The following is a 24707-nucleotide window of genomic DNA, read 5'->3' as shown; positions in this document are numbered from 1 at the left end:
CTATTCTCTGTACCAGTATACCAGTATAGGTATAAAAATGGTTCCTCTTTTATACAGAGGAGTATGTGAAGGAAGGCAGTCCATAGCTTGTAAAAAGTAATTTCCTTGGTTCGTAGAATCATCTCATTTGTACAGAACTATAGCATTCCACTGAGTAGGGTCTTCAACACCCTCACTTGCAGGTCACCCCTTATCCAAAACCCCATCTGGAGCGATCCAGTGGAGCTTCTGTGGTGGTTCAAGAGAGGTGGTGGAAGAGATCTGAGGGTTTACAAAGCGTTGTTTGACCTTCTTTTGAAAAAAAGAGGTCAAATATTTCTGGTGAATTACAATTTGTTTTCTTTGGAGGGAGAGTGAAGAGCACGTTTGGACTTTAGGAGAGCTTTGCACTTATCTTTTTCTATCTACTTTTAAGGAGTGTGTCACTTTGTTTGGACACTTTTGCAGTGATTATGGACACTGAGCTTGCAATTTAAGCACTTTGTTGATTTTTGCACAATCATTTGATGTTTGGTGCACTTTATATAAGTGTAAATGATTCCATCTTCTTGAATAACACAGGCAGTTTAAGCGCTGGTCATACTTAAACAAAATTTGGGGAAGCGTCAGTTAATGCATTTGGCACAGCAGCTGGACTTTTTAATAAGCATAATACATGTTTTGTTGTATTTGCACAATTATTTTGATGTTTGGTGCACCTTATTTACATGAGCGTAATTAATCACAATTTCTGAATGACATAGGAAGTCTAATCGCTGGTCATATTTTAATAACAAAAATAAGTTGTAGCTCATTGTAACACAACCTTGTTTATATGCTGTGCTTGTTTGAACCAGAGTAAAATACAGCTGTGCTTGGTTGGATGTGACTTTTAGGGCAGTGATAGATTATAATCATAGTAATTGCTCATGAATGTTTGTCAGTTCCAGTGAGATGCACACACCATAGATGAATGTGTAGAATGCCCCTATACTTGTATATTTGCTTTTTGAGCATTGAGTATTTTGTATGTACTGGAAACTTTCACTAGGTGTGCCTTTAAAGCTGCCATTTATAGTGTTACAGAAATGTCACTAAAGCCAGTTTAGAAAGCAAATAGTATAACTGGTTTCTAGGTTATGAGACATTGGCATTTTACATACAAACTTTTACGGGTTTGCTTAAATACTTTTGACATGACTGTTTTATTATGTTACATTTTATGTGACTGTATATGTGGCATAGTTATTAGCAGAATACTTGCAACAATTATCATTTGCACTGTTCCATATTTTGCTGTTGCCATTTAAGGTACTTATAGTTAGCAGAAAACATCTGCCTGTTCTATATACAATCGTAGAATGTTCTGGTTCGTAGGCCCTACCCAACAATGGAGGGCATCTGGACCCAAGATTTTCAGAAGCAAAGTTCATCACCTAGGTTGGATTGTATCCAGCTGATCACCATTGCTTTTCTCCAGTGCAGGAGATGACTATAGAGTGCTTCCTCTCCATAGGCACAAGCATACTGTATATGTTAACATTTCCATCTGGACCATAATCTCCTATTGAAAATATCTTTTAGTAGTTGGATTGTGAGTGTATGTAAGTACTTTAAAATTAACCTGTGACCAGTCTACAGAAATTCAACTAATTACTTTTTTCTAGCAAGCAGTAAATGAGCTTAACGACTTAAGTTCTCACTGATCTATGTAGCTGCAAGCACTGCAGAGAAATTCATCATGAAACTTCACAGCAGAGGTACTGAAGTTGTCCAAGTGCTCAACTCAGCAGCCTTTCAGCCTTCTAATCTCTAATGTAATGCCAGAGCAGGCGTTCTGGAAGGGAAAGCGGGGGAGCTGAGCTGCTGGGAGAAGGACTTGGACACCTTTAGTACTTCTGCTATGAACTTTGATAAATTGTCCCGCAGTGCCTGCAGCGACATAGTGTTTCATAGTGGGTAAGGTTGAATAAAGACAATAGTCCATCCAGTTCAGCCTGTGTAGGTGTATGTGTCTCAATGTCGATAACAATTTCCCATATCCCTGTATGTTGTGCTCACTAAGATGCACGTCCAAGAGTCTTTTAAAAATATCAATACTCCCCGCTGACACCACCAATTGTGGAAGAGAGTTCCACATCCTTATTGCCCTGACAGTGAAAACACCCTTACACAGCTTAACCACTTGCTTACTGGGCACTTAAACCCCCTCCTGTCCAGACTAATTTTCAGCTTTCAGCGCTGACGCACTTTGAATGACAATTGAGCAGCTATACAACACTGTACTCAAATGGAAAATTTTATCATTTTTTTTTCCACAAATAGAGCTTTCTTTTGGTGGTATTTGATCACCTCTGCAGTTTTTATTTTTTGTTAAGAAAATGTAAAAAGACCGAATTTAAAAAAAAAAAAAAAAAAAAAAAAAAAATTTTTTTTTTTTTTTTTTTATATTTTGTTATAAAAAATTTAAAACAGGTAATTTTTCTCCTTCATTGATGTACGCTGATGAGGCGGCGCACTGATGGGCACCTATAGGTGGCAATAATGGGCACTGATCAGTTACACTGATAGGCAGCACTGCTAGCTGGCACTGATTGGCACCACTGGTGGGCATTGATAGGTGGCACTTGTGGGCATTGATAGGTGGCACGCATGGGCATTGATAGGTGGGCACTGTTAGGTGGCAATGGCAGGTGGCACAGATGAGGCATAATTGCCTCTTCCTCTTCAGGACTGATGTCCCTTGCAGATGAGCCGGTGATCGGCTTTTTTTTTCTCCTCACGCTGAGAAAAAAAAAAGATTACCGAGCTTTTGTTTACATCATGTGATCAGCTGTCATTGGCTGACAGCTGATCACATGGTAAGGGGCTGGGACCGGCCCCTTTTTGGATCTGTGATCACCCGAGTCTCCGCGCACGCTGCACGGGGAGGCCATCATATGACGGCCTCCCGGAAATTCAGGTCCGCGCTGTGGCCGTCATTTGGCTATAGCACGGATGCCAAGAGGTTAAGGTTAAACAGCTTCTCCTCCAATCTAATTGTGTGGCCCTGTGTCCTATTACACTCCCTGAGACTGAAACCTTTTTACTGCTTGCTTTTAATATGCAAATACTTAAATTCCCATAGCCTCGCCACAGGTTCACTTTAAGATACTGATAATCATTTGGAATATATGCAGTGTGGGCTGTGGACAGAAGTATCTTTCTATGTTGGACCCAGATCTGCCACCATTTTAATGCAGGCAGCAAGTCAGACTTCTAATGACTTTATGAGGGAGTTGATTGTGGTTATCTCCGGCTAATAATGCATCCTTATTATGTAAAATGCATATTGCATCTGTATGCTATGCATTCATCCAAAATATGTGTGGTTAATACTTTCAAAAAAAGTGTTAATTGACCTCAGATTAAGAGTCTGAAGTTCATTATTTGTCAAGGGAGGTGACTGGCCCCAAGACAATTTACTTTGCGTTTTGGCATATCTAGTTAGAAGTGGGTTGTCCACATTCCCAGCATGCTTCTGGTTGGCGTGGTTCATTTTTTGTGAAGGAGGAGGCCACTACCAAGAACCAGTTCAGACACAATTCTGTAATATAGTGTTAGCATAAGGGCTCTTTCACACATGATTGTCCATTTTCACGGACTCCGCTTGCTTAGCAGGGATCGCTCCATTGATCCCGCGCTGAACCGGCGCATGATAAGTCCGTCTCTGTTCACTGTGCAGAGATGGAGCTGTCGGAGCCCCGCTCTCCTCTATGGGGAGTCAAATTCAAATGGATCCGCCTGTCCGTTTTTCACCCAATCTGATCCGCCAGTTGGATGGAAAATAGGGTTTCCATCTGTCTGAATTTAGCGGATCGGAGCAGATCAGATGTCAGCGGACATGTCACCACTGACATCCGTCGCTCCATAGAACTGTATGGAGCGTCTATTCAGGTCTGCCTAAAAAGCTGACAGGCGGACCTGAACGGTCCGCATGTGTGAAAGGGGCCTTATACTTCAAACTTATACAGCATAAATTCTTTATCCGACAATAAAATATGAAAAAATGATCCTATTTTTTTAAATTTAGTAATACAGGTTCATGTTGTATGAACACCAATATTTAAAGATGTTTTTCACAAAAAAATGTTAGTAGTTGATAGCAGAAAAGTAGGTGAAGAAAGATCTCCCAATGCATTTTGCACTCTCCAGTTTTAGTAAATCTCCCCTGCAGTCTCTTGTCCTAATGTTACAGGCGTGCAGGGTGGGTGAGCTGTCACCCTTTCACCCAAACCTGAACACCTGTCACATTAGGACAAGAGACTGCAGGGGAGATTTACTAAAACTGGAGAGTGCAAAATCTGGTGCAGCTGTGAGGCCAATCAGCTTCTAACTTCAGCTTGTTCAATTAAGCTTTGACAAAAAAAAAAAACCTGGAAGCTGATTGGCTACCATGCACAGCTGCACCAGATTTTGCACTCTCCAGTTTTTTTAAATCACGCCCTGTGTCTGTACATACAGAAACATGGGATGTCTGTACACAGCTCCAGCTGCATAAATAAGGCACTTCTTCATGAGCTTGTGTGAATGACGCCTTCGATTATGCTAAGTAATCGTTTTGATCAATAAACTACTATTTTTATTGCAGAAGATCAATTGGTCCTGACAGAATATCCAACTGAATGGAGCAAAATACATTTTTCTTTTTCTATAAAGCAATCTTTCTTAAGCAATATATCATTTGAATCTGTGATTAGTTGCTCATTGTTGTGTATATGGCAAAGAAGGATCTGTCATCTGCTGGCTCCAATGTATCCTAATCGGCACAGCTAAACTTTCAGATTCACCCTTCCAGAAATGAGATACGGCCATGTGCTGGGTTTGTAAAAATATGATTACCTAGTTATACATATCCCTGTACTGTGCAATGGAATAATGTAGAGAGATGCCATGAGCATCAAGGGAGTGTGAAAGAACGACTTTGTTCAGAACCCATAGACCAATCAGATTCTTCTCTGCACTGGGGAAAAGCTATAAGAAACCAGAACAATGCTTCTTTCTCATGCTTTGATAAATGGAGATCAATGCAGGTTAGGTTTTCCAAGCCAGCCAAGGGGTTAATGTAGAGTAGGGGCCTGTGTGCTCTTCTCCAGGACTCTTCTATTCAGTTGTCTCCAGCTTGTCACCGGTGATTAGGAGTCTGCCCATCTTCCGCTGCTTCGCTGTCCTTCCAATTACTCTACCTCCTGTGACCCTCTCACATCATCCTGGAAACAGGGAAAGAGAAGATTCCAAACACTGCAGATTATTAAATGACTTCTGTCTGTTTACTGGTTGACATTGACATAATGCTGGGGATATAGGAAATGTGTCATCTATGGTTTGCTATTTTGCAGCATTTATCATGCAGAAGTGATTTAAAAAAACCTAAACCTAAAAAAAATTAAAGCAAAAAAAAAAAAAGCTTATCTATAACCATTCTTAAAAATATTCCCTCCTACCTGCTCCTACCTATCCTGTCTGTCGATGGAGCATGACCAAAAAAGGTCTGCCGATCGTCTGACCAGAGTGTTCTGACAGAGGGGGGCATCCCCCTGTTAGAACACAATAGCACAGCAGCGGAGATCACTGTACTAACAACATATGGTTAGTACAGCGGCTCCTCTGTCATCTTTTTTTTTTTTTTTGTTCAGTCCTGCTGGGTTGAACGAAAAAAACTACTAGTGTGTACTAGGCTTTAGTGTATTTAAATCTGCTAGTCCATATAACACTCCCCTCCCCCCAGACTGACAATGCCGCTGTCCAAAGGTGCCCCCTGTGCTCCTTTAATCCAGAGTGGGGGCACTCTAAAACAGGAGGTGTGTTACTAGCCAGATCACCAGGTAAATACAGAGGGCAAAAAGAAAACAAATGCAGATTTACTGTACTAATAACACTTTATTGTAAATTGAGATAAACAAAGACAGACATGTTTGAAGGCCAGTCTGCACGACAACCATGGCTGCTTCCATAGATACAGTGGACAAATGAGTGTAGACATGAAGAGATGGGGAAGTGTGTTATTTACAGGATTACCAGGTTAAAACAAATGGGAACAAGGTTGGAAAACAAAAAAATCAATGCAGCCACCAGCTGGTAATCAGTGGTAAGCTGGATTTACACAATATTTGTTTTTGGGTTTAGATACACTTTTTAATATTGAAATGAGAACTGTTCAGTATAAAAATACTGTTAAAATAAGTATTTGTTACATGTATAAGCATATGTTAGTTGGGCACAGAAATTGTGTAATATAGTGGAAAGTACTAACCTCAGTAGCTGCAGACCTTGGAACCTTTGGTTGCTGAGATACCAGCATTGGCCAAGCGTTGGAGGTTAGAAGTTTGATCTGTTTTTTTTTTTTCTTTAATTTTTAGCAAGCATTAACGTCTTTGACAGCAAATGAAAGCTTTTGTGGGGGGGTTTCTGCACCCTTCCCTCTGGCTAGACGTGTTCTTATACATTTAGTGGAGCACCATAGACAGTGGCACCTAAAGATGGTCAGATCATGCCCACTTGTCCAAACGCCTTCCTTTTTGAAATACAGTAGATATAGAAAATAGTAGAGAAGTTATACAACTTAACAGTTTTAGGATATTGGTATACAGTGGAACCTTGGATTACGAGCATAATCCGTTCCAGGAGAATGCTTGTAATCCAAAGCACATGCATATCAAAGCGAGTTTCCCCATAGAAGTCAATGGAAACGAAGATAATTAGTTCCGCATTGACTTCTATTACATGCAATACCGCATGTGGCTAGAGGTGGGGGGGGCACCGGAGAACCTCGGAAATATTCGGGGACAGCTCGGCTGAACTCGGAAAGCCTTGGAAACACTCGGGAATGGAGTATTTCCGAGTGGTTCCGAGTATTTCCTAACGGCTCTGAACCGTTCCGAGTCTTCCCGGTGCCCTTGTACCTCTGGCCAAATGCAGTACTGCACACCCCATTAGCTTGTCAGGTTTCATAAAATAAATAGAGCTTCCACAATTGTAACAATAAAACATCATTGTGCAACATTAAAAAAACAGCTGCCGCTTAAAATGCAAACGTATAAGCATCAAAAAGATAGTAATGATAAACAATTGCACAAATCCAGCTAAAGTGCCTATGATTATTATAGCAGCGCTACTATCATAGAGTTTATCAGCTTTTATGTGTATATGGTACACACAAGAAATAGGTAGTTGACAGATGATGTGAAAAAAGTCCTAGAAACTCAGGTGGTGATCTTGCTGTGTTACAGCTTTAAACACCCTACACCAAAGTCTGTGCATCACACTCCCCTTCGGGGTTCACACAAGGAGAAGAGTTTCAGGAGAACAGGTGGGACAGGTTTGGCCAGTGCTATCTGTTCCACCTATTCTCCTGAAACTCTTCTCCTTGTGTATTGAGACTTCAGGCTGATAAAAAAGGGGCCCAAACCAAGTACTGAGTACATATGCATGCTTATACTTTTCAGAGGTCTGATATTGTCCTATGTACAATCCTTGTTTTATCGATTGCATGTAATATTCTAATTTTCTGAGATTGTGGATTTGGGGTTTTCATGAGCTGTAAGCCATAATCACCACAATTATGACAAATCACGGCTTGAACTATCTTGCTTTGCATGTAATGAGTCTATCTCATATATTAGTTTCACCTTTTAAGTTGCATTAGTGAAATAAATTATTTTTTGCACGATATTCTAATTTTTCGAATATCACCTGTATACATACATCCCTCTGGTGAGTGTAAACCCCGAAGGGGAGTGTGATGCGCAGACTTCAGTGTGGGGTGTTTAAAGCTGTAACATAGCAAGATCACCATCTGAGGTTTCTGGAACTTTTTTCACATCATCTGTCAACTACCTATTTCTTGTGTGTACCATATACACATGAAAGCTGATCATAAACTCTATGATAGTAGCGCTGCTATAATAATAGGCACTTGAGTTGGATTTGTGCAATTTTTATTATTACTATCACATTAAATATATAGTTGGATTGAATGCTTGTGAACCCTTACCTGTTAGACAGGGCTGGTGCAAGGATTTTTGACACCCTAGACGAAACCTCATTTTGCTGCCCCCCCCTTAGCTCCACCACTGACTCCACCCCCTTTGCCCTGCCCATGTATACCCCACCTTTTTAATGAAGCATCAAGTGCAGCCCCACCAGCGCCCATCAAATGCAGCCCCACCAGCGCCCATCAAATGCAGCCCCACCAGCGCCCATCAATGCAGCCTTCCAGTTCCCATCAATGAATGTTTGCTTGCTTACATTCTTTCGGGAGTTGGGAAACGGACACAGTCCTTCGCTGCCGATGTGCCTCTGACACTATGTGCGAACAGAGCAGTGGCTGCCTGCTGATGCTGAGCCTTAGTTGCTTTCTGCAGAGAGAAGAGAGTAGGAACACCAGTGGCCAGGTGTCCTAGGCAGCAGTGCGCCCTAGGCGACTGCCTAGTTTGCTTAGTGATAGCACCCAGCCCTGCTGTTAGAACAACCCTCTCAGGTTAAAATAGAAGTGCAAGCCAATACATTTGTAGATAGATATACTGTAGATTCTAAATACCTTTTTTTCTTTTTTATAAGTGATTACATAACCTCTGTTCTCAACTGCATAACAGGCCCCATTCACACCTGAGTGTTTTGTAGCTTGAGGCCTGAAGCTCCAAAACACTGGAGGAGGAAAAAATTAATTATTCTCTATGGAGATGTTTCACATCTCCACTCCAAAACGCCTGAAGCTCAAACAAGTTCTGGAGCTTTTTTTGTTACTCAAATCGGGCAGACTTGGGCATGTTTGGCTCCCTTGTATTCCCATAGAAATGAATGGAAGCGCCTTTTCGCGCAATGTTCTGCTCAAATGAATTTTTTTTTAATAATATAGGAATAATATATGAATAAATAAATGTAAAATAAATACACAAGTAACCAAAAATCATCATAAATAAGTAAAATAAATTAATATTATGTAATAATACATTCATGAATAATAACCTTAAATAATAAATGTATTATTATTATTATTATTATTATTATTATTAATAATAATAATAATAAAATAAAACCCAAACTCGAACAAAAAAATGGAAAATTTATATCAAATACTTACCGTAATTTTCCTTTCCTGACGGACTCCATGGCAGCCTACGTATGGGTTAATCCCGCCTCTCATACCTCATAGGACCCCACTCCCATAAATCTTTGCTTCCAGCCATAGACCGTGTTCCGTAACATAGCCTACTCCAGCAAATGGGAGGGAACTCCTGCTGCCATGGAGTCCATCAGGAAAGGAAAATTACGGTAAGTATTTGATATAAATTTTCCATTTTCCTGACAGACTCCATGGCAGCCTGCGTATGGGAAATGACTAGCCATACACTCCCGGGTGGGAAATTGCTGGTTCAAAGAAAAAAGGTTTATTTGGCACCGTCAACAGACAAGACATGCAAACCAAAATTAACCGAAGACAAAGAAGCCGGTTCTACACAATAGTGTGTCATAAAAGTGTTGATCGACGACCAAGAGGCCGCCTTGCAGATTATTTCCTGGGATACATGACGGGAAGCTGCCCATGACGTAGAAACGCTCCTAGTAGAATGGGCGGTCACCGCTTCTGAACGATCCAAGCTGCAATGACTCTGGAGGAAGCACGAAAACCCTTGTTCTTTCCTTGAAAATAAACAAACAAATGATCGGATCTTCGGAAAGAGGCAGTGACTTCAAGGTATTGCCTTAAAACTTCTCCCACATCCAAAGGGTGAATGCTAGAGTCCTCAGTTGTCCGGAAAATTGGAAGAACAATCTCCTGATTCTCATGAAAAACCGATGTTACCTTAGGATTTGATCCGAGCATAGGAATCAGGACCACCCGGTCAGGGAAGAAGGTAAGGAATGGTTCTTTACATCCTAGAGAACTGATTTCAGAGACCCTTTTGGCTGATGTTATAGCCACTAGGAATACAGCTTTAAGAGAGAGATCTTTAATAGCTGCTTGATCCACACGTATTTCCTTTTCAGAAAAGAAATTTAGGACAAGGGGAAGATCCCACTTGGAAAACCTCGGCTTTCTTTGAGGCCTGAGTCTTATTGCTCCTCTGAAGAATTGCCTTGTAAGGGGATGTCTGGCCCAGGATATACCTGTGAAGGCAGAGATTGCGGAAACCTGAACCCGCAGAGAACTTACTGATAAGGATAGATCCAGGCCTGTTTGTAAGAAACCAAGAATATCCTGAATCCTTGGGTCAGTACAGGAACCATCAGTGGTGGAAACGTAATCCGCAAATTTCGACCAAATTCTTTGGTAAACTCTATTGGTACCTGGTCTTCTGGCATTCAGTAGAGTCGAAATAGCCGCACTTGGACATCCTAGGGCTTCCAACCTTCCCCTCTCAAGAACCAAGCCGTCAGATGGAGCTGGGATGGACATCGGTGAAGAGATGTTCCTTGTAATAGGAGATCTGATCTGGCTGGGAGAGGAATTGGATTCCGGTAGCTGAGTTGTAGTAAGAGGGGGAACCACGGTCTGTTGGGCCAATATGGAACAACTGCCACTATTTTGACCTCTTCCCACCTGAGCCTCGATAGGAAGCGAAGAATGACCGGAACTGGTGGAAAGGCATAAGCCCTGTGGAATCTCCACTGGTCCGTCAGAGCATCCACTCCGAAAGCTTGGGGACAACGACATCTCGTGTAGTACTTCTCCATTTTGTGGTTGCAAGGAGACGCAAACAAGTCCACTTCTGGTGACACTCCCAGAGACAGGATCCAATTGAAAACTTCCGTGTGGAGAGACCACTCGTTGTTGTCCAGGACAAACCTCGAGAGAAAGTCCGCCTGGACATTTTGACTCCTGGAAGATAGACAGCCGTCAGGTTTGATAGGTTCGTCTGAGCCAAAGACATGATAGGACTCACTTCCTTCAGTAGGGAGAGACTGCGTGTGCCCCCTTGTCTCTTGATATAAGACACCGCTGTCGTGTTGTCTAGCCTCAGGAGGACTGAGGCCCCTGATGTTAAGTGGAGAAAGGCTCGTAGCGCACAGAGGGCAGCTCGGAGCTCCAGGACATTTGAAACTACGCCCCGGGATGGGAAATCCCACTGACCCTGGGCTATCTCCGTCAGACAGAGAGCGCCCCAGCCTCTGCTGCTGGCATCCATTGTCACCGTGATCCAGGAAACGGGTGCTATGGAATGGCAATTGAGGAGATTCCTCCGCTGCAGCCACCAGGGGAGACTCTCCCGCATGGACGGGGTTATCCGAACCAGATGGTCTCGAGAGCCCGGATCCTACTGTTGAAGAAAACCCTTCTGAAAAGGGCGCATCCTCCATTGAGCCCATTTCACCATGGGGGCTGTTGCTACCATGGTGCCGATTATCCTGAGACACTGAGAAGCTCTGAGCAGGGGAGATGACATTGCCAGGTGAATTCTGTCCCGAATCAAAGGGATTTTCTCCAGAGGCAGAGAGATGGTACTCTTCAACGTGTTGAACTGGGCTCCGAGGAATATCAGAGACTGTGTCGGATCTAGATGACTTTTTTCCCTGTTCAACAGCCAACCGAACTCTGTCAGAGTAGAAATGACCTGATCTCGGTGTGACACTAGTTGATCCCTGTCCTGCGAAAGCAAGAGTAGGTCGTCCAGGTAGTGGTGTAATCGGATACCCTTGACTCTGATCAATGCCACGACAGCCAGTAAGAGCTTCGAAAACACTCGAGGCGATGTTGTAAGCCCGAATGGGAGACATGTAAATTGGAGGTATTTCTGACCCACTGCAAAATGCAGGCACTTCTGGAAGTCTCTCGTAATCGGTACGTGAAAGTAGGCATCTTTCAGGTCTATGGAGACTAGCCAATCGCCTGGCTGTATTATCTGACGAATTGTTAGCAGTGTCTCCATCTTGAATTTTTCCTTCTTGATGAAGGAGTTCAGGTATGTCAGGTCGATGACTGGCCTCCAGGAACCACTCTTTTTGAGGACCATGAAAAGGGGGGAATACACCCCTTGAAATTTCTCTTCCGAGGGCACCGGGACGGCAGCCCCTTGAGCTATCAGAGAATCTGTGTACGACAGAAGAATTTGTTTCTTTTCTTCCTGGTGAGGAAGGACTGTGGGAACAAACCGGTGTAAAGGTGGATTGCAGAACACCCACGAATGGCCTGATGAGACTGTTTTGACCGTCCAGTAGTCCCTGATCGAGGCTGCCCAGACGTGCTGAAAAAGGAGTAACCGAGCCCCAACTTGCTCCGCCTGGACAGGCTTCATATCAAAAGGACTTAGAAGCCTCCCGTCCACCAGAAGAGGATGTCTTTGAGGACTTCTGGCCAGAAGGTTGATTTCTCTTCCAGTTTCTCCTGAAATCACGGCCCGGTCTATAGCGGCGGGCATCTCTAGCGCGTTCTTGGTCTTGCCTGGGTTGGGGTCTCCTCTGACCCAAAAGGTGACGATCCTGGGGTAAGAACCCTGACTTACCCCCTGTAGCACGGGTAATGGCGGAATCAAGTTTGTTCCCAAAGAGGGAGGAACCCTCAAAGGGAATTCTACACCAAGCCTGTTTAGAGGCAGGATCCGCAACCCACGGGCGCAGCCACAAAGCGCGCTTGGCTGTGACTGAGGAAAGCATGACCCGTGCCACTAGGCGGATAATATCCAGGGATGCTTCCCCTAAGAAGACTGATGCCAGTTTTAGTTCATGGATTGGTGAACTCTTGACCAAATCTTCGGACACACTCGCTAATGCCGCATCCACATCATCCGACCAGGACTCCATAGCTTTCGACAGAGCTGCGAGAGCCAAGGCTGGTTTACAAGCCATACCTGCCGTAATATAGATGCGTTTAAGATCAGTATCGATCTTCCTTTTCAGACCATCTTTAAATGAAACGGTATCCTCTAGAGGGAGGGTGACATGCCTCACCAACCTCATCAAAGCAGCATCAATGAGCGGAGCTGACTCCAGATGCTTTACCTCTTCACTCTTAAACGGATACATCTTGGCCACTTTGGAGATTAGTGAGTTCTTCCTCTCAACTTTACTCCACTCATCTGAAATGATTTCGCCAAGCTCTCCCAGGAAGGGAAAATTTGGTTGATCCTTTTTGAGATGTTTAAAGTATTTCCTCTGTTTAGAGGGTGCTTCTACTGGTTCTTCCCATCTCAATGCGTCTTTAACCGCCTTGACCAACCGTGGCACCAGGGAGAAATCAAAACCCGCGCCAGGATCATTCAGATCAGTCTCGCTTTCTGAGGATCCGCTTAAGGAGGGACTGCGTCTAGAGGGACCAGGAGCCCCAAGGACGACTCCGCCAGGAGCTAGCACTGGAGCAGAAGGAGAGATAGCTGAACGATTGGGATCCGTTCTGATCAGGGATTCCTGAACCACTTTTCGGACCATAGCTTCCACCTGCTGGTCTCCAGCTCCTCTTTCTTTTGCAGCTCGGGCATAACATAGCTCACAGAGGGATTTACCTTCTGGGACCTGAGCTTTACATCCCCAGCAAGCCCTTTTATCAGAGCGGCTAGAATGGCGGTGGGAGTGACGCCCAGATGTAGACTTGGGCTCTTCAATATGGCGCCTAGAAGCTGATCTAGAACGCCTTGAACTTGATGACTGTTTTTGATGATGCGATCTGGAACGATCGGTATCTTCACGTGCTGAGGGTCTATGATCAGACCTAGGAGGGCTATGGAAAAATAAAAGGAAATAAACAGGATCCAGAAAGAAACAATCCCAAAACAATCAAGCAGAAGGAATAAACAATTCCTACCTGCAGCGCAAGGGTTGGCCACTGGGGGGCGGTGACATGTCCATAGCAGAAAACCAGGTATCTGAAATGAACAATTCCTTGTCAAACACAGGGATCAGAGAGCGAGAGAGAGAGGCTTGGACAGCCAGCAGCGAAGTTTCCTACCTTGCCAGGGAATAAGCACTGCACCGGGAAGCCGCCGTTTTCACCCGCAGACAACCCAAGTAATAGCTGTATTCTGACAGCTATTTAAACTTGGCGCCGCCGATGACGTCACCGCACCCCCCAGCGTCGACAAGCGGGGCTCGCGCGCATGCGCGACCGCCGCCGTTTTCCCGGAACTGCGCATGCGCGAACCAAGCCTCACTTTCAGACGAGGATCGCAATGTGCAGGGACCCGGAAGACGCGGCGGAGTGGGACGCAGATGCGTTCCAGCCGCCATAGAGGCCAGAAAAAAAGATACAGGAACGAACAATACACACAAAAACAGCAGCCATATATGGAATGAAACAATGAAATATACGATACCACCGCACGATCCTGGTCCAGTCTGATTTGGGGACGATCATCCACTGCACGGCCGGGCTTCAATAAGGGGGGGGCCTCCTGCTAATAGCAAGGACGTTTGGCCCAGTTGCCGCTTGCCTGCCAATGGCAAGGCTAGTAAGCTCTTCATGGCATCGCAAAGCTACCCGTATCCACCCTGCTAATAGCTTTGACTGCTGGACTCCAGAACCGCCATCAGAACCACCGTGCAACCAGAACCGGACCGCAGAAAACTTCATAAGGTAAGATACACCTTGGTCCTAGGAGGAGGACAAAAAAAGGAACACGGTCTATGGCTGGAAGCAAAGATTTATGGGAGTGGGGTCCTATGAGGTATGAGAGGCGGGATTAACCCATACGTAGGCTGCCATGGAGTCTGTCAGGAAAAATACATTATTATTAATAATAATAAAATTATTATTATTTTTGTGTTAGGGTTAGTGTGTTTTAGTTTATATATTATCTTATTTTTTAAGGGGTAAGGGTTAAAGTTAAGAGTTCCTTATTTATCGTTACTTGGTATTTATTTTCTATTTAGGATTTTATTTATTTGTGTATTTATTTTACATTTATTAATTCATTTATTATTATTCGTATAATAATAATGGAATAAAAAATAAAGAAAATAATAATGAATAACCCTAACCCCAACTCCTAATCCTAACCTAAACTGAACTCAAACCCCTTACCCTAACGAAAAAACATTATAATAAATGAATAATAATGAAAGAGGAAATAAAAGCTAATGGAAAAGCTAAAATACCGAGCAACAAATGATGCAACAGAAAATAGTTTTCTCTATTGGCTAATAAAAAAATGCCAAAGCCCAAAAACATAAAAACACCAGAAAAGCGCTCAAAGACACTACGCTCAGGTGTGAATGCAGCCTTAGAGATGTAGGGGTGCAGATGCGGGGGGGGGGGGTCAGCAGGAGGCAGAGAAAGCAATACCACTGATCATCCCAGAGAGGAGCTGTGCAGGGGGGTGGCAGCGCATGTCTTGGCCATTGGAGGACAAGGCAGGCTGTGCTCCTAGCACAGCCAGAATACTGACCACACTGGGAAGGATGTCCAGCAAGGTCAGTTTGCAATAGGAAAACGGAGGGAATGGTAGGGTCACCAGGTATTTCACAAAAAGGAAGCAATACATAGAAAACAAATCCTTTTTAGCACAATACATGGTATAACAGGCACATATCAGGAATATGAAATTTTGGGATAACAAATACATAAAAAACTTTAATAATGCCTTTATTTTAGGAGAGCCATTTACAGTTCTTGCCTATCCTGGAGTCGCTGTTCTTGAATTAGCAATGGCTCATGAGTGTTCTATCAGAACCTAATCAAAACAGGTGTATTGGTTCACGACACGGACCCTTTAAATCAATACTGTATACAATATGGTTGATGGTTACACAAGTACGTACATACCATAGATATTATTTTAACATCCTCGTCTTTATCTTTGAATTAGATCCAGCTCACGTACTACAGTCACCACAACTCGCTCCACAGATCCTGTATACACAGATTATCTAGAAGACCGCAATACCAGATCAACACGGTAGGAGAAGAGCATTCATCTGTATATAAAGTCTACATGAAGGAATCCCATTCTTAAAATACTTATGCTATTAATTAATGTATTTGTAATCCAGTTAGTACCTATGCATTATTAAGCAATTAGCTTATGAATTGGATTGTACTTTTTAAACCATTTACTCTTCCATATTTGTATACCTCCTATGGCATTATAGCTTTGTCATTACTTATGATACTGAGGCACCTAGATTGTTTGTGGGGGGGGGGGAGAGACAGGGCTTTCTTTAAACAGTATTACCATGGGTGTAAATACTAATGTGCATTAGGTCTCTTTTTTTAAAATACTAAAATAATTTTCCCCATAAAATACAAATAAAATAAAAGCTTTTTTTTTTTTTTTACTTTTTTTTCCTAGTGCAATGCTACAAAAAACAAACAAAATAAAAATGTAAATAATTAACATATGATCAGTAGTTTAAAAAGAGTAGGCAAGAAATAAGTGAGGGTTATAACCTTTTCTTAACACACTGAAAAAAAATCCTTTGATGCTATCTGTAATTAGAAGTAAGGGCAGAAACCCAAGCGGAGAGGGTGTACATACATTTATAAAAATCCAACAGGGGCCTAAGTTCTAATTGGACAAAGCTTTGGCTGTTCCTGGTAGTGTCAAAGCTTGCCCGCTCCTTCCTGCCTTCTCCCCTCTTATTGCCCAGTGAGGTACCCCACCATGGTGATGGGCCCATAGGAAAGAATGGGGACAGGAGAGAGCTTTGCCTAAACAGAATGACTTGGCATTGGGACAGAGTGGAAGCATCAAAAGATTCTATATTGGAAGCTGGATTTACTGAACAAAGTCATTTGCTAAGTTAACCTTGACAGGAAAAACCCGTGGTGGAAGAAAAGAAGATTGCATAATGTATGGCCTGCCTTAGTCAGGGACAGTAGTTCCTGATGCTGCAAAATGATCACTGTATATACAGTACTGCTTACCGCAGTTTTGCCAAATTCTCTATAGAGTAAAGCAGGCCATACAATATGCAAATTTCTTTCCTTGTACCATGGGTGGAATGAAAGAAAAGTGGTTGATTCCACCATCAACATAGTCAATGTTGATGGGGGAATCCCTACCACAGCACTATTGCCTTATAGTCAATGTTGATGGGGGAATCCCTACCGCAGCACTATTGCCTTATAGTCAATGTTGATGGGGGAATCCCTACCGCAGCACTATTGCCTTCTGCCAGCGGGGAGCCTTCCCTGCTGCCAGAACACAATGCAAAGTGTTGCTGCTTCAAATTGTTTGGGAAAAACCCATCAGGCTGGTTGTACACAAGTGGATCGATGGATTGACTTGTGAACAGCCAGGGTGCCAATACATGGATTGAAAATCAGCAGGTCCCTGCTGAAGCGACCAAATTTCGATCCATGTATGGCTGGCTTAAAGTGGACCTTCAGTACGTTTTTCAACTTTCCATCTATTAAATCTCCTGCCCTTGTTGTTTTAACTTTGGATAGTAAAACATTTTTTTTTTCTGCCAGTAAATACCTTATACAGCCCACTTGTGAGAGTTTGCCAGGAAGGGAGGGGGGGTGAGTCCTGGGAGGGCCAATGAGAGCTGCAGAGCTGGAGGTGTGCCTCCGTGTGTCTATGTAAATCCAGGAAGTGGAACAGGCAGCAGTTTCAGCTTTCCACAGTTGGTGGAGCTGCAGCTAGACTCGGTGGAAGGAGATTTCTGCAGAATATTTGGCAACTACAGAATCACAGCATGCATAAAATAATATGCAAAGTGGTTGGAGGGAAGCTTCAGAATGGCAAAGATGTTTTTATTACAAATTATGTGAGCAGACTGCAGTTCCTCTTTAAAGCAAAACAAGTCCTAAATGCTATAGCAAGCCTGTGAACAGGAATTCAATTAAATGTCAAGGAGAAAGAAGACAATTGCAAAAGAGCTTTCTGGGGATGATTAGATTTCATTGTTACTATTGTTCCCAGTACTGTATTGAGATGTTTTTTACACATACACTAGAGCGGGGATAAGGTCCACTAATTGCATATCCCTGCACTAGAGGCAGTTTGGTCAGATGCCAGTTAACTTTCTATTTTCAGAATGTAAGAGAAAACCCATGAAAACACAGGGAAGAATATACAATCTACAGGAAAATCGTAATTTGCATAGAGATTGTATGATCTCCTTGTGTTTGCATGTTTTTTTGTTTTTTTTCCCAACGATAACTATCCCATGAACCTTAGCGCTGTCAGACAAGAATGCCAGTCACTTATCTGCCTCTTTCTAAATATTACATTTTTGATTTTGTTGTTGATGCATGGATTCTTTTCAAAATGGAGTAATATTTCATCTGTAACTTTTTTTTTTTTTTGAACATTAAAGTTGCATGTATGCTTTATATTTGCATGGCTAGCAGCATGCATATGTTTTCACATTAATTATAATTGTGTTTGCTAAAAATACTAATTGCTTGTGATGGTAATCTTTGTAAATCTGTCTGCTAGTTTTTAAAATCACATTTTTTAAAAAACATTTTAAATAGAGTGATGAATGGTTAGAACAACAATCAACTTTTATTGCGGTCTGTGCCCCTACTGGTGGGGGTTATCCTCTCAATATGTCTTGGTGCCCACTGAATTGAGGGGGAAATCTTTCCATGGGGACAATTGCCTAAGATGACATTTCTCTTATTTTGCAGAAATTTCCTCTTGCCTCCTGTTTACAGGACAGGAAGAAAAGTAACATTTTCCCAATTGGATACACACACACACACAAAAGCAGGCAGGGTTTTTTCCTCACTCCATACTTTATCCAAAATGGAAAAAAAGTTGGCTTTAGATATATTTAAAAAAAATATTTGTCTCTAAGGCTGGTCATACATGGTCAAATTTCAAAAGAATTTTCTTTTAAAAATCAGAAATTTTGTGCGTTTTGTGATCCGATGAGCCACCATTGATTTCGAAATTCGGCCAACCAAGCCTTCAATTTCACCTCAATTGCTACAGAAAATAATTTTTGTGGCTGGGAATCTTTTTTTTTTTTTTTTTTTTTTACTTCCGGGAATTTTCTTTCTTGCACATGCGCATTTCTTTTTCGATTTACATTTCTCGCACGATTCTCCCATCATTGATTAGAAAATCGTTTGTTTTTCAAAAAAATTTCCAACATGTCTGATTACTCAAATTCAATGGCCGCATGAAAATGGGCTGTTGCTGCAGCCCACTAATGGTGTGAAACACAAACGAAAATTCTTAGATAAGATTTTCCAAAGAAAATTCTTTCGAAATTTGACCAATTCAGCCTTAGTGTGTTATTAGGATATGCTAATGTATTGCTTATACCCTTGTAATTCTGTTTTACCTGGAAATTCTTATTTTCAGAACTGTCCATAACTCAAGGGAAAATGGTACAACATCTACCACAGTGGAAACACGATATGACAATTCTTCCTATGGAGACACAAGTTCGTACGATCCTCAGTCTTCCAGGTAAGGTATTTTCTAAAGACCTAAGCACTGCAATATAAAAACCTTCTGTTATTAGGTGATTATCACAAGCACGATTCTGCACTTGTAGCACCTCCATGGTGACAAAATAGCTTTAAGCTGACCAGGAATGGTGCCCCATCGTTGGTATCAGTGGGAGGAATGGTGCCCCATCATTGGTGTCTGTGGAAGGAATGGTGCCCCATCATTGGTGTCTGTGGAAGGAATGGTGCCCCATCATTGGTGTCTGTGGTAGGAATGGTGCCCCATCACTGGTGTCTGCGGAAGGAATGGTGCCTCATCATTGGTGTCTGTGGAAGGAATGATGCCCCATCATTGGCATTAGTGGGATTAATAGTGCACAGTCTTGGTGTCAATGGGAGATTCAGTGCCCCATCATTAGTGTCCATGGGAGGGAATATGCTCCATCATTAGTGTCCATGGGAGGGAATATGCTCCATCATTGGTGTCAGTGGAAGGAAAGAGCCCCATCTAATTTCTGTGGGAGGAATAGTGCCTTGTATCCATGTGAGGAGCAGTGCCCCAAGGGCCGCATACAGGCAAGCAAAGGGCCGCTTTTGGCCCACGGGCCACAGTTTGGAGACCACTGCTTTAAAGGATAAGTTCACTTTTTAGAAAAAAATTCTAATTGCACATTTTTTTGCAGGTAAAAAATGTGCATTTATTTTTTTAAATTATCTTTGGAGCCTGTAAAGCATTGCATCAGTGATCAGTAGGTCGCTGGAGCCATGCAGGTCTCCAGCAGATCTGCCGATGTATCTGCTTGCCCGTACATCAGGCTGCCGGACCTTGTAGTTCTCCATTCACAGGACACTGTGAATGAGTGATGCGGCTGGGCGGGCGGAAGCTAGATCGTGGAGCTGCAGGGGCCTGTTCGTTCATAACATGTTTCACTCTAAATATGGGAGTAACATATTCCAAAAGGTGAACTTATCCTTTAAACCCCACACTCACACTTGAGTGTCTCTCTATTTGTTTTCCTAACTACACCTGACGATGCTCAACATGCAGAATTCCATTATTTCTAATTGTCTAATAATTCTCAAAATCTAATTTACAGATGTATGCTCAGCTGTCCTATGCTATGCCCTAGACAGGAGCTGTTTTTGAGCATATTTAGGCATTTTGGTCCCATAGACCAATAAGAGTGTCTGTCTGTAAATGCACAATCTGTGCGTGTTTGCATGTTTTCACGCCTAAAGAATTCCTTTCCTCCTCCAGAACCCCTCTCCTCCCTTTGCCCAGCCCAGGAAACAAGCTGAAGCTTGATACATGTGTAAAAACACTTACATTGTTATATTTACTAAAGGAAAATCTACTTTGCACTGCAAGTGCACTTGGAAGTGCAGTCGCTGTAGATCTGAGGGGGACATGCAAGGAAAATAAAAAACAGCATTTTAGCTTGCACATGATTGGATGATAAATCAGCAGAGCTTCCAATCATTTCAGATCTACCCCTTAGATTTAGAGCGACTGCACTTCCAAGTGCACTTTCAGTGCAAAGTGGATTCTCCTTTTGTAAATAACCCCCTTAGTGTCCTAGCTATCAGTTCTTGAAGATGCTTCAGCAAGCTTCGCTCTTCTTGAGAGTGAATATCTGTGGTGTGGGTTGCAGGACAAGGAAGTGTTAATTGATTTCTTTGCAAGGACATTTTTCTTTTTATTTATTTTTAAATGCCTGAAAACCCCTTCCAAATCACCAAGTATACATTCCGCTCAGGTGTGAAAACCATCATAGACGCAGGTCTGGATCACCCTGTCTGCCACCTAGTGGATACTTTGGAAATGGCAATGAGTTGTCATGATTTCTTTCATCCTTGTAATTTTGGTTGTTTATAAAGCTGCTCTGTGCAATTTTGTCTGCTTGACATGTCAACAAAAGTGACAATTTGATTTATATACAATGCATACAATACAAGGGAATAAAGGATCTACATTCCAAATGTTTTTACAGTAGTCTGCTATCTTGTTGGTATTTTGGTATACTTCTGATTTCATGAACTGTAGAAGAAATGATAGAATTCAGCAGTTAAACTGAGTGAAGTGCAGAAGAATAAAAATAAATTTGGAAGTTATATGAATAGACTTCTTTATTATTTGAAGTATTCGCAGCTCAATTGATTATTGTAAACGTGTTTGTGACAACTGCTCCTAAATCTAAAGTTTTATTTTATTCTGATAGCAAAGGAATCCTTTTTCTGAAGGAGTACGTCAACACAAGTGAGAATATGAAATCTCCAACCACTGCTGGGTGAGAGGTGTTTTAATTCATTATATATATGTAATGGTCAGGCTAACAGCTGTATAACCCTAATTACATGATCTGAATCCAGGCCTCCCAGTTCTAAGCCCTGGGTACAACTCTAGGTAGTCTCATCTGCACTAAACTGATTCTAGAGCTTTCACAGTGCAGATGTAAGAGAGTATGAACTAAGTCCATGGCCTAGATACAACTTGTATTACATAATTGCCAATATTTTACTAATTATTTTAAATTCTAAAAGTTTCCAGAGATATTATACATGAAGCTGGTGTTCTAGCATGTCTGTATTGGGGGGGGGGGGTGCGCATGTTGATTTATGTACATGTAATACATATTTATTCATATGTTAAGTATGAGTATTAACAAACTTAAAGAGATTGCAAATAATCGCCTTATAAAACAACTCATTCAGTTTAGAATAAAAATGAATGGCAAAACATTTGTGTATAGATACTGTATAAAAACATTATCAATACTTTTTTTTTTTTTTTTATAAGTGATCACATTACCACATGTTCTCAGCTTCCTAAGAGCTGGGGGAGGATAAGCAGCAGCACACTGAGCTTCCCAATTAAAGGGTGTGTGTGTGTGGGGGGGGGGGGGGGGGTGGCGGCGGCAAGTCTGATCATTGGAGGAGAGCAGGCTGAGTTCCCAGCATAGCTAGAGAACTGACGACTGACCAGGAGAGCAGTGGGACTGGCAGGAACCAGGGGTTTCATACAAAGAAAGCAATACAAGGAGAACAGGATACTTTTTCATTCAAGTACATGGTACAGCAGGCACATATCAGGAATATAAAATGTTGGGTTTACATACTTTTTAAAATAAGTCACGGCATCAGACAAAATATACAGATATCAATAAGAATTGTTTGGATGGCCGCACTCCAATAAAATCACCTTTATTTGAATCCAAAAAGCATATAAAATAACAGCCCATACAGCAAGCGAGGGGAAAAAGATACAGCAAGCAATACAGCTGTATGGACTGTCATTTTATATGCTTTTTGGATTTAAATAAAAGGGATTTTATTGGAGTGAGGCCATCCAGACATTTTTTCTTCACATCTGACTTTCTGCTAGGTGAAGGGCCAGCAGCCTTTGCTTGTACAGTGGAGGTGGAACATAAGGGTGACTACATTGAGCGGTGTACTATTTTGTTTTGTTAGAAAAAATATACAGTTTGGAAGAGAAACACACCCAGTACATGCATTTAAACCCTCAGCTTATAAAAATGAAACCAAGTTCTATGAAGTTGTCTTTTAAAACTGAGTCATTTGATTCTGTGGAACCTTAGGGTTTCTTTAGAGAATGTTTTTAATAGTCAGCAAGGCAAAACTTTTTTTTTATTTGGATATGTGAGGGTTGTGTTTTTGCCATCTGTGTACCAATGAGCAGATTTCCCTTTATATCCTGTCCTATAGCCAAAACAGAAAGTGAGAAGAAATATCTTCAAAGTGCAGGAATCCCTGGTTGTCCCCAAAACTAGTGTCCCCATTGGAAGATTTCCCCTCCACTCCTGTTCTGGTGACATCCCAAAATCGGAAAATTCCTTTCACTTTTTTAAGTTTTATTACATTACATTAGTCAGTCCTGGCATATTCCCAGCATCTCTAAGATGCAAAGAACAGAACCAGCAGGTGCCTAGATAAACTAAAGCCTGGTACATACGGGCCGAATGTCAGGCAGCATTGGCTGATTCAATGAAAACTGGCCGACGTTTGGCCCATGTATATGTATTTTGGCGGCATAGTGGTGTAGTGGATAGCACTCTCACCTAGCAGTAAAAAGAGTCGCTGGTTTGAATCCCAACCACGACACTACCTGCCTGGAGTTTGCATGTTCTCCCTGTGCCTGCGTGGGTTTCCTCCGGGTACTCCGGTTTCCTCCCACACTCCAAAGACATGCTGGTAGGTTAATTGGCTTCTGTCCAAAAATTGGCCCTAGTATATGAATGTGAGTTGGGGACCTTGGATTGTGGGCTCCTTGAGGGTAGGGACCGATGTGAGTGTGTACTCACTCCGGTTGAACTGGATGGACTGGTGTCTTTATTCAACCTTACTAAATATGTAACTATATGGCAGCATCCATTCGGCCATCTTCTGATGGACGTGCTTGTTGCAAAACCAGCAGCCGACCAGCTCCCAATCAGCGTTCCCAGCCAATGGCTGAGAGCACTGACCGGAGTGTTGTGGCACGCGGGGCGCCCCCCTGTCAGAATACAAAAGCACAGCAGGGGAAATCGCTGTACTAACATCGGATTGTTAGTATAGCAGCTCCGATCTGAGTTGTGAGGTTTTTTTCCGTTGCACCCGCCGGGTTGAACCAAAAAAACTTTGTGTACCAGGCTTTACACATAATGGCGAATGATGTGGCACCACCTTGCTTCATAAATTCCACTTGAATGCAATGGAGAGAATAGAGTAAGGACACACTTTTATATTTCCTGAAGCAAACTGCTCTGTTCTAACTGACAAAGAATTCTGAGATGTTGGTTTGTAAGCATGCCTTGCCAATGTAATGTTTCTGATGTGTGTTTTCTTATTCTTTTACACAAGTCTACCAGACTTCTCAGGTGATTCTGAGATATCCTACAGCTCCAGTTCCAGTTATCTGTACAGCAGTGCACCAAGGAGGTAAGCTGAGGGGACATATGGGAAATCAGTTGACCGTTAATGTTGAAGTGAAGTGACACATAGTTCCGGTTTAATAGAGCCAGTCCAAACTGAATTTCAGTATTCTGGTTTATGTATTGTAAATGTGGAGGCTTGAGTACAAATGCTTTGTATTTTCACCCTATTTATGTTTGCTTGCTCTGCATGAGCCCTGAGCTTCAGCATTTAAGGGGTCACCTGAAGTCTGTTGTTTTGTCAACTGACATTCTCTTACACATCGCACACATAAGCTGGCCCTATGCTAGCGGAATTTTGTTTGAAAATGTTGGTTTTCTTAACGCTCGTTCATTCTTTAGTGGGGCCAAATTGATGTTCGTTTTTGACCGTAACGATAAAGACATTTGAAAAGGCAGGATGGAAACATTTTCTCGAACTGGAGAATTTCTAACAGTGTATGTGGTTTCCTTTTGGAAGATTAAATTCATTCCAAATT

At 42.2% G+C, this 24707-nt stretch overlaps 1 protein-coding gene across 7 annotated transcripts in view; it reads left to right on the top strand.

Annotated features, from left to right (window-relative positions):
- Positions 1-24707, top strand: part of ZNF185 (zinc finger protein 185 with LIM domain) — a 190173-nt gene that overhangs the window by 151652 nt on the left and 13814 nt on the right. For all 7 annotated transcript variants that reach the window (XM_073599096.1, XM_073599100.1, XM_073599099.1 and 4 more), the window contains 4 exons: positions 15756-15845; positions 19212-19319; positions 21520-21588; positions 24158-24235. In XM_073599096.1, the coding sequence (XP_073455197.1) occupies positions 15756-15845; positions 19212-19319; positions 21520-21588; positions 24158-24235 (345 nt within the window). The remainder of the gene's footprint in view (positions 1-15755; positions 15846-19211; positions 19320-21519; positions 21589-24157; positions 24236-24707) is intronic.

This window comes from Aquarana catesbeiana, linkage group LG09, assembly GCF_042186555.1.
Source record: "Aquarana catesbeiana isolate 2022-GZ linkage group LG09, ASM4218655v1, whole genome shotgun sequence".
In the NCBI taxonomy this organism is placed as follows: Eukaryota; Metazoa; Chordata; class Amphibia; order Anura; family Ranidae; genus Aquarana; species Aquarana catesbeiana.
This window is presented reverse-complemented; position numbering and strand designations above follow the sequence as displayed.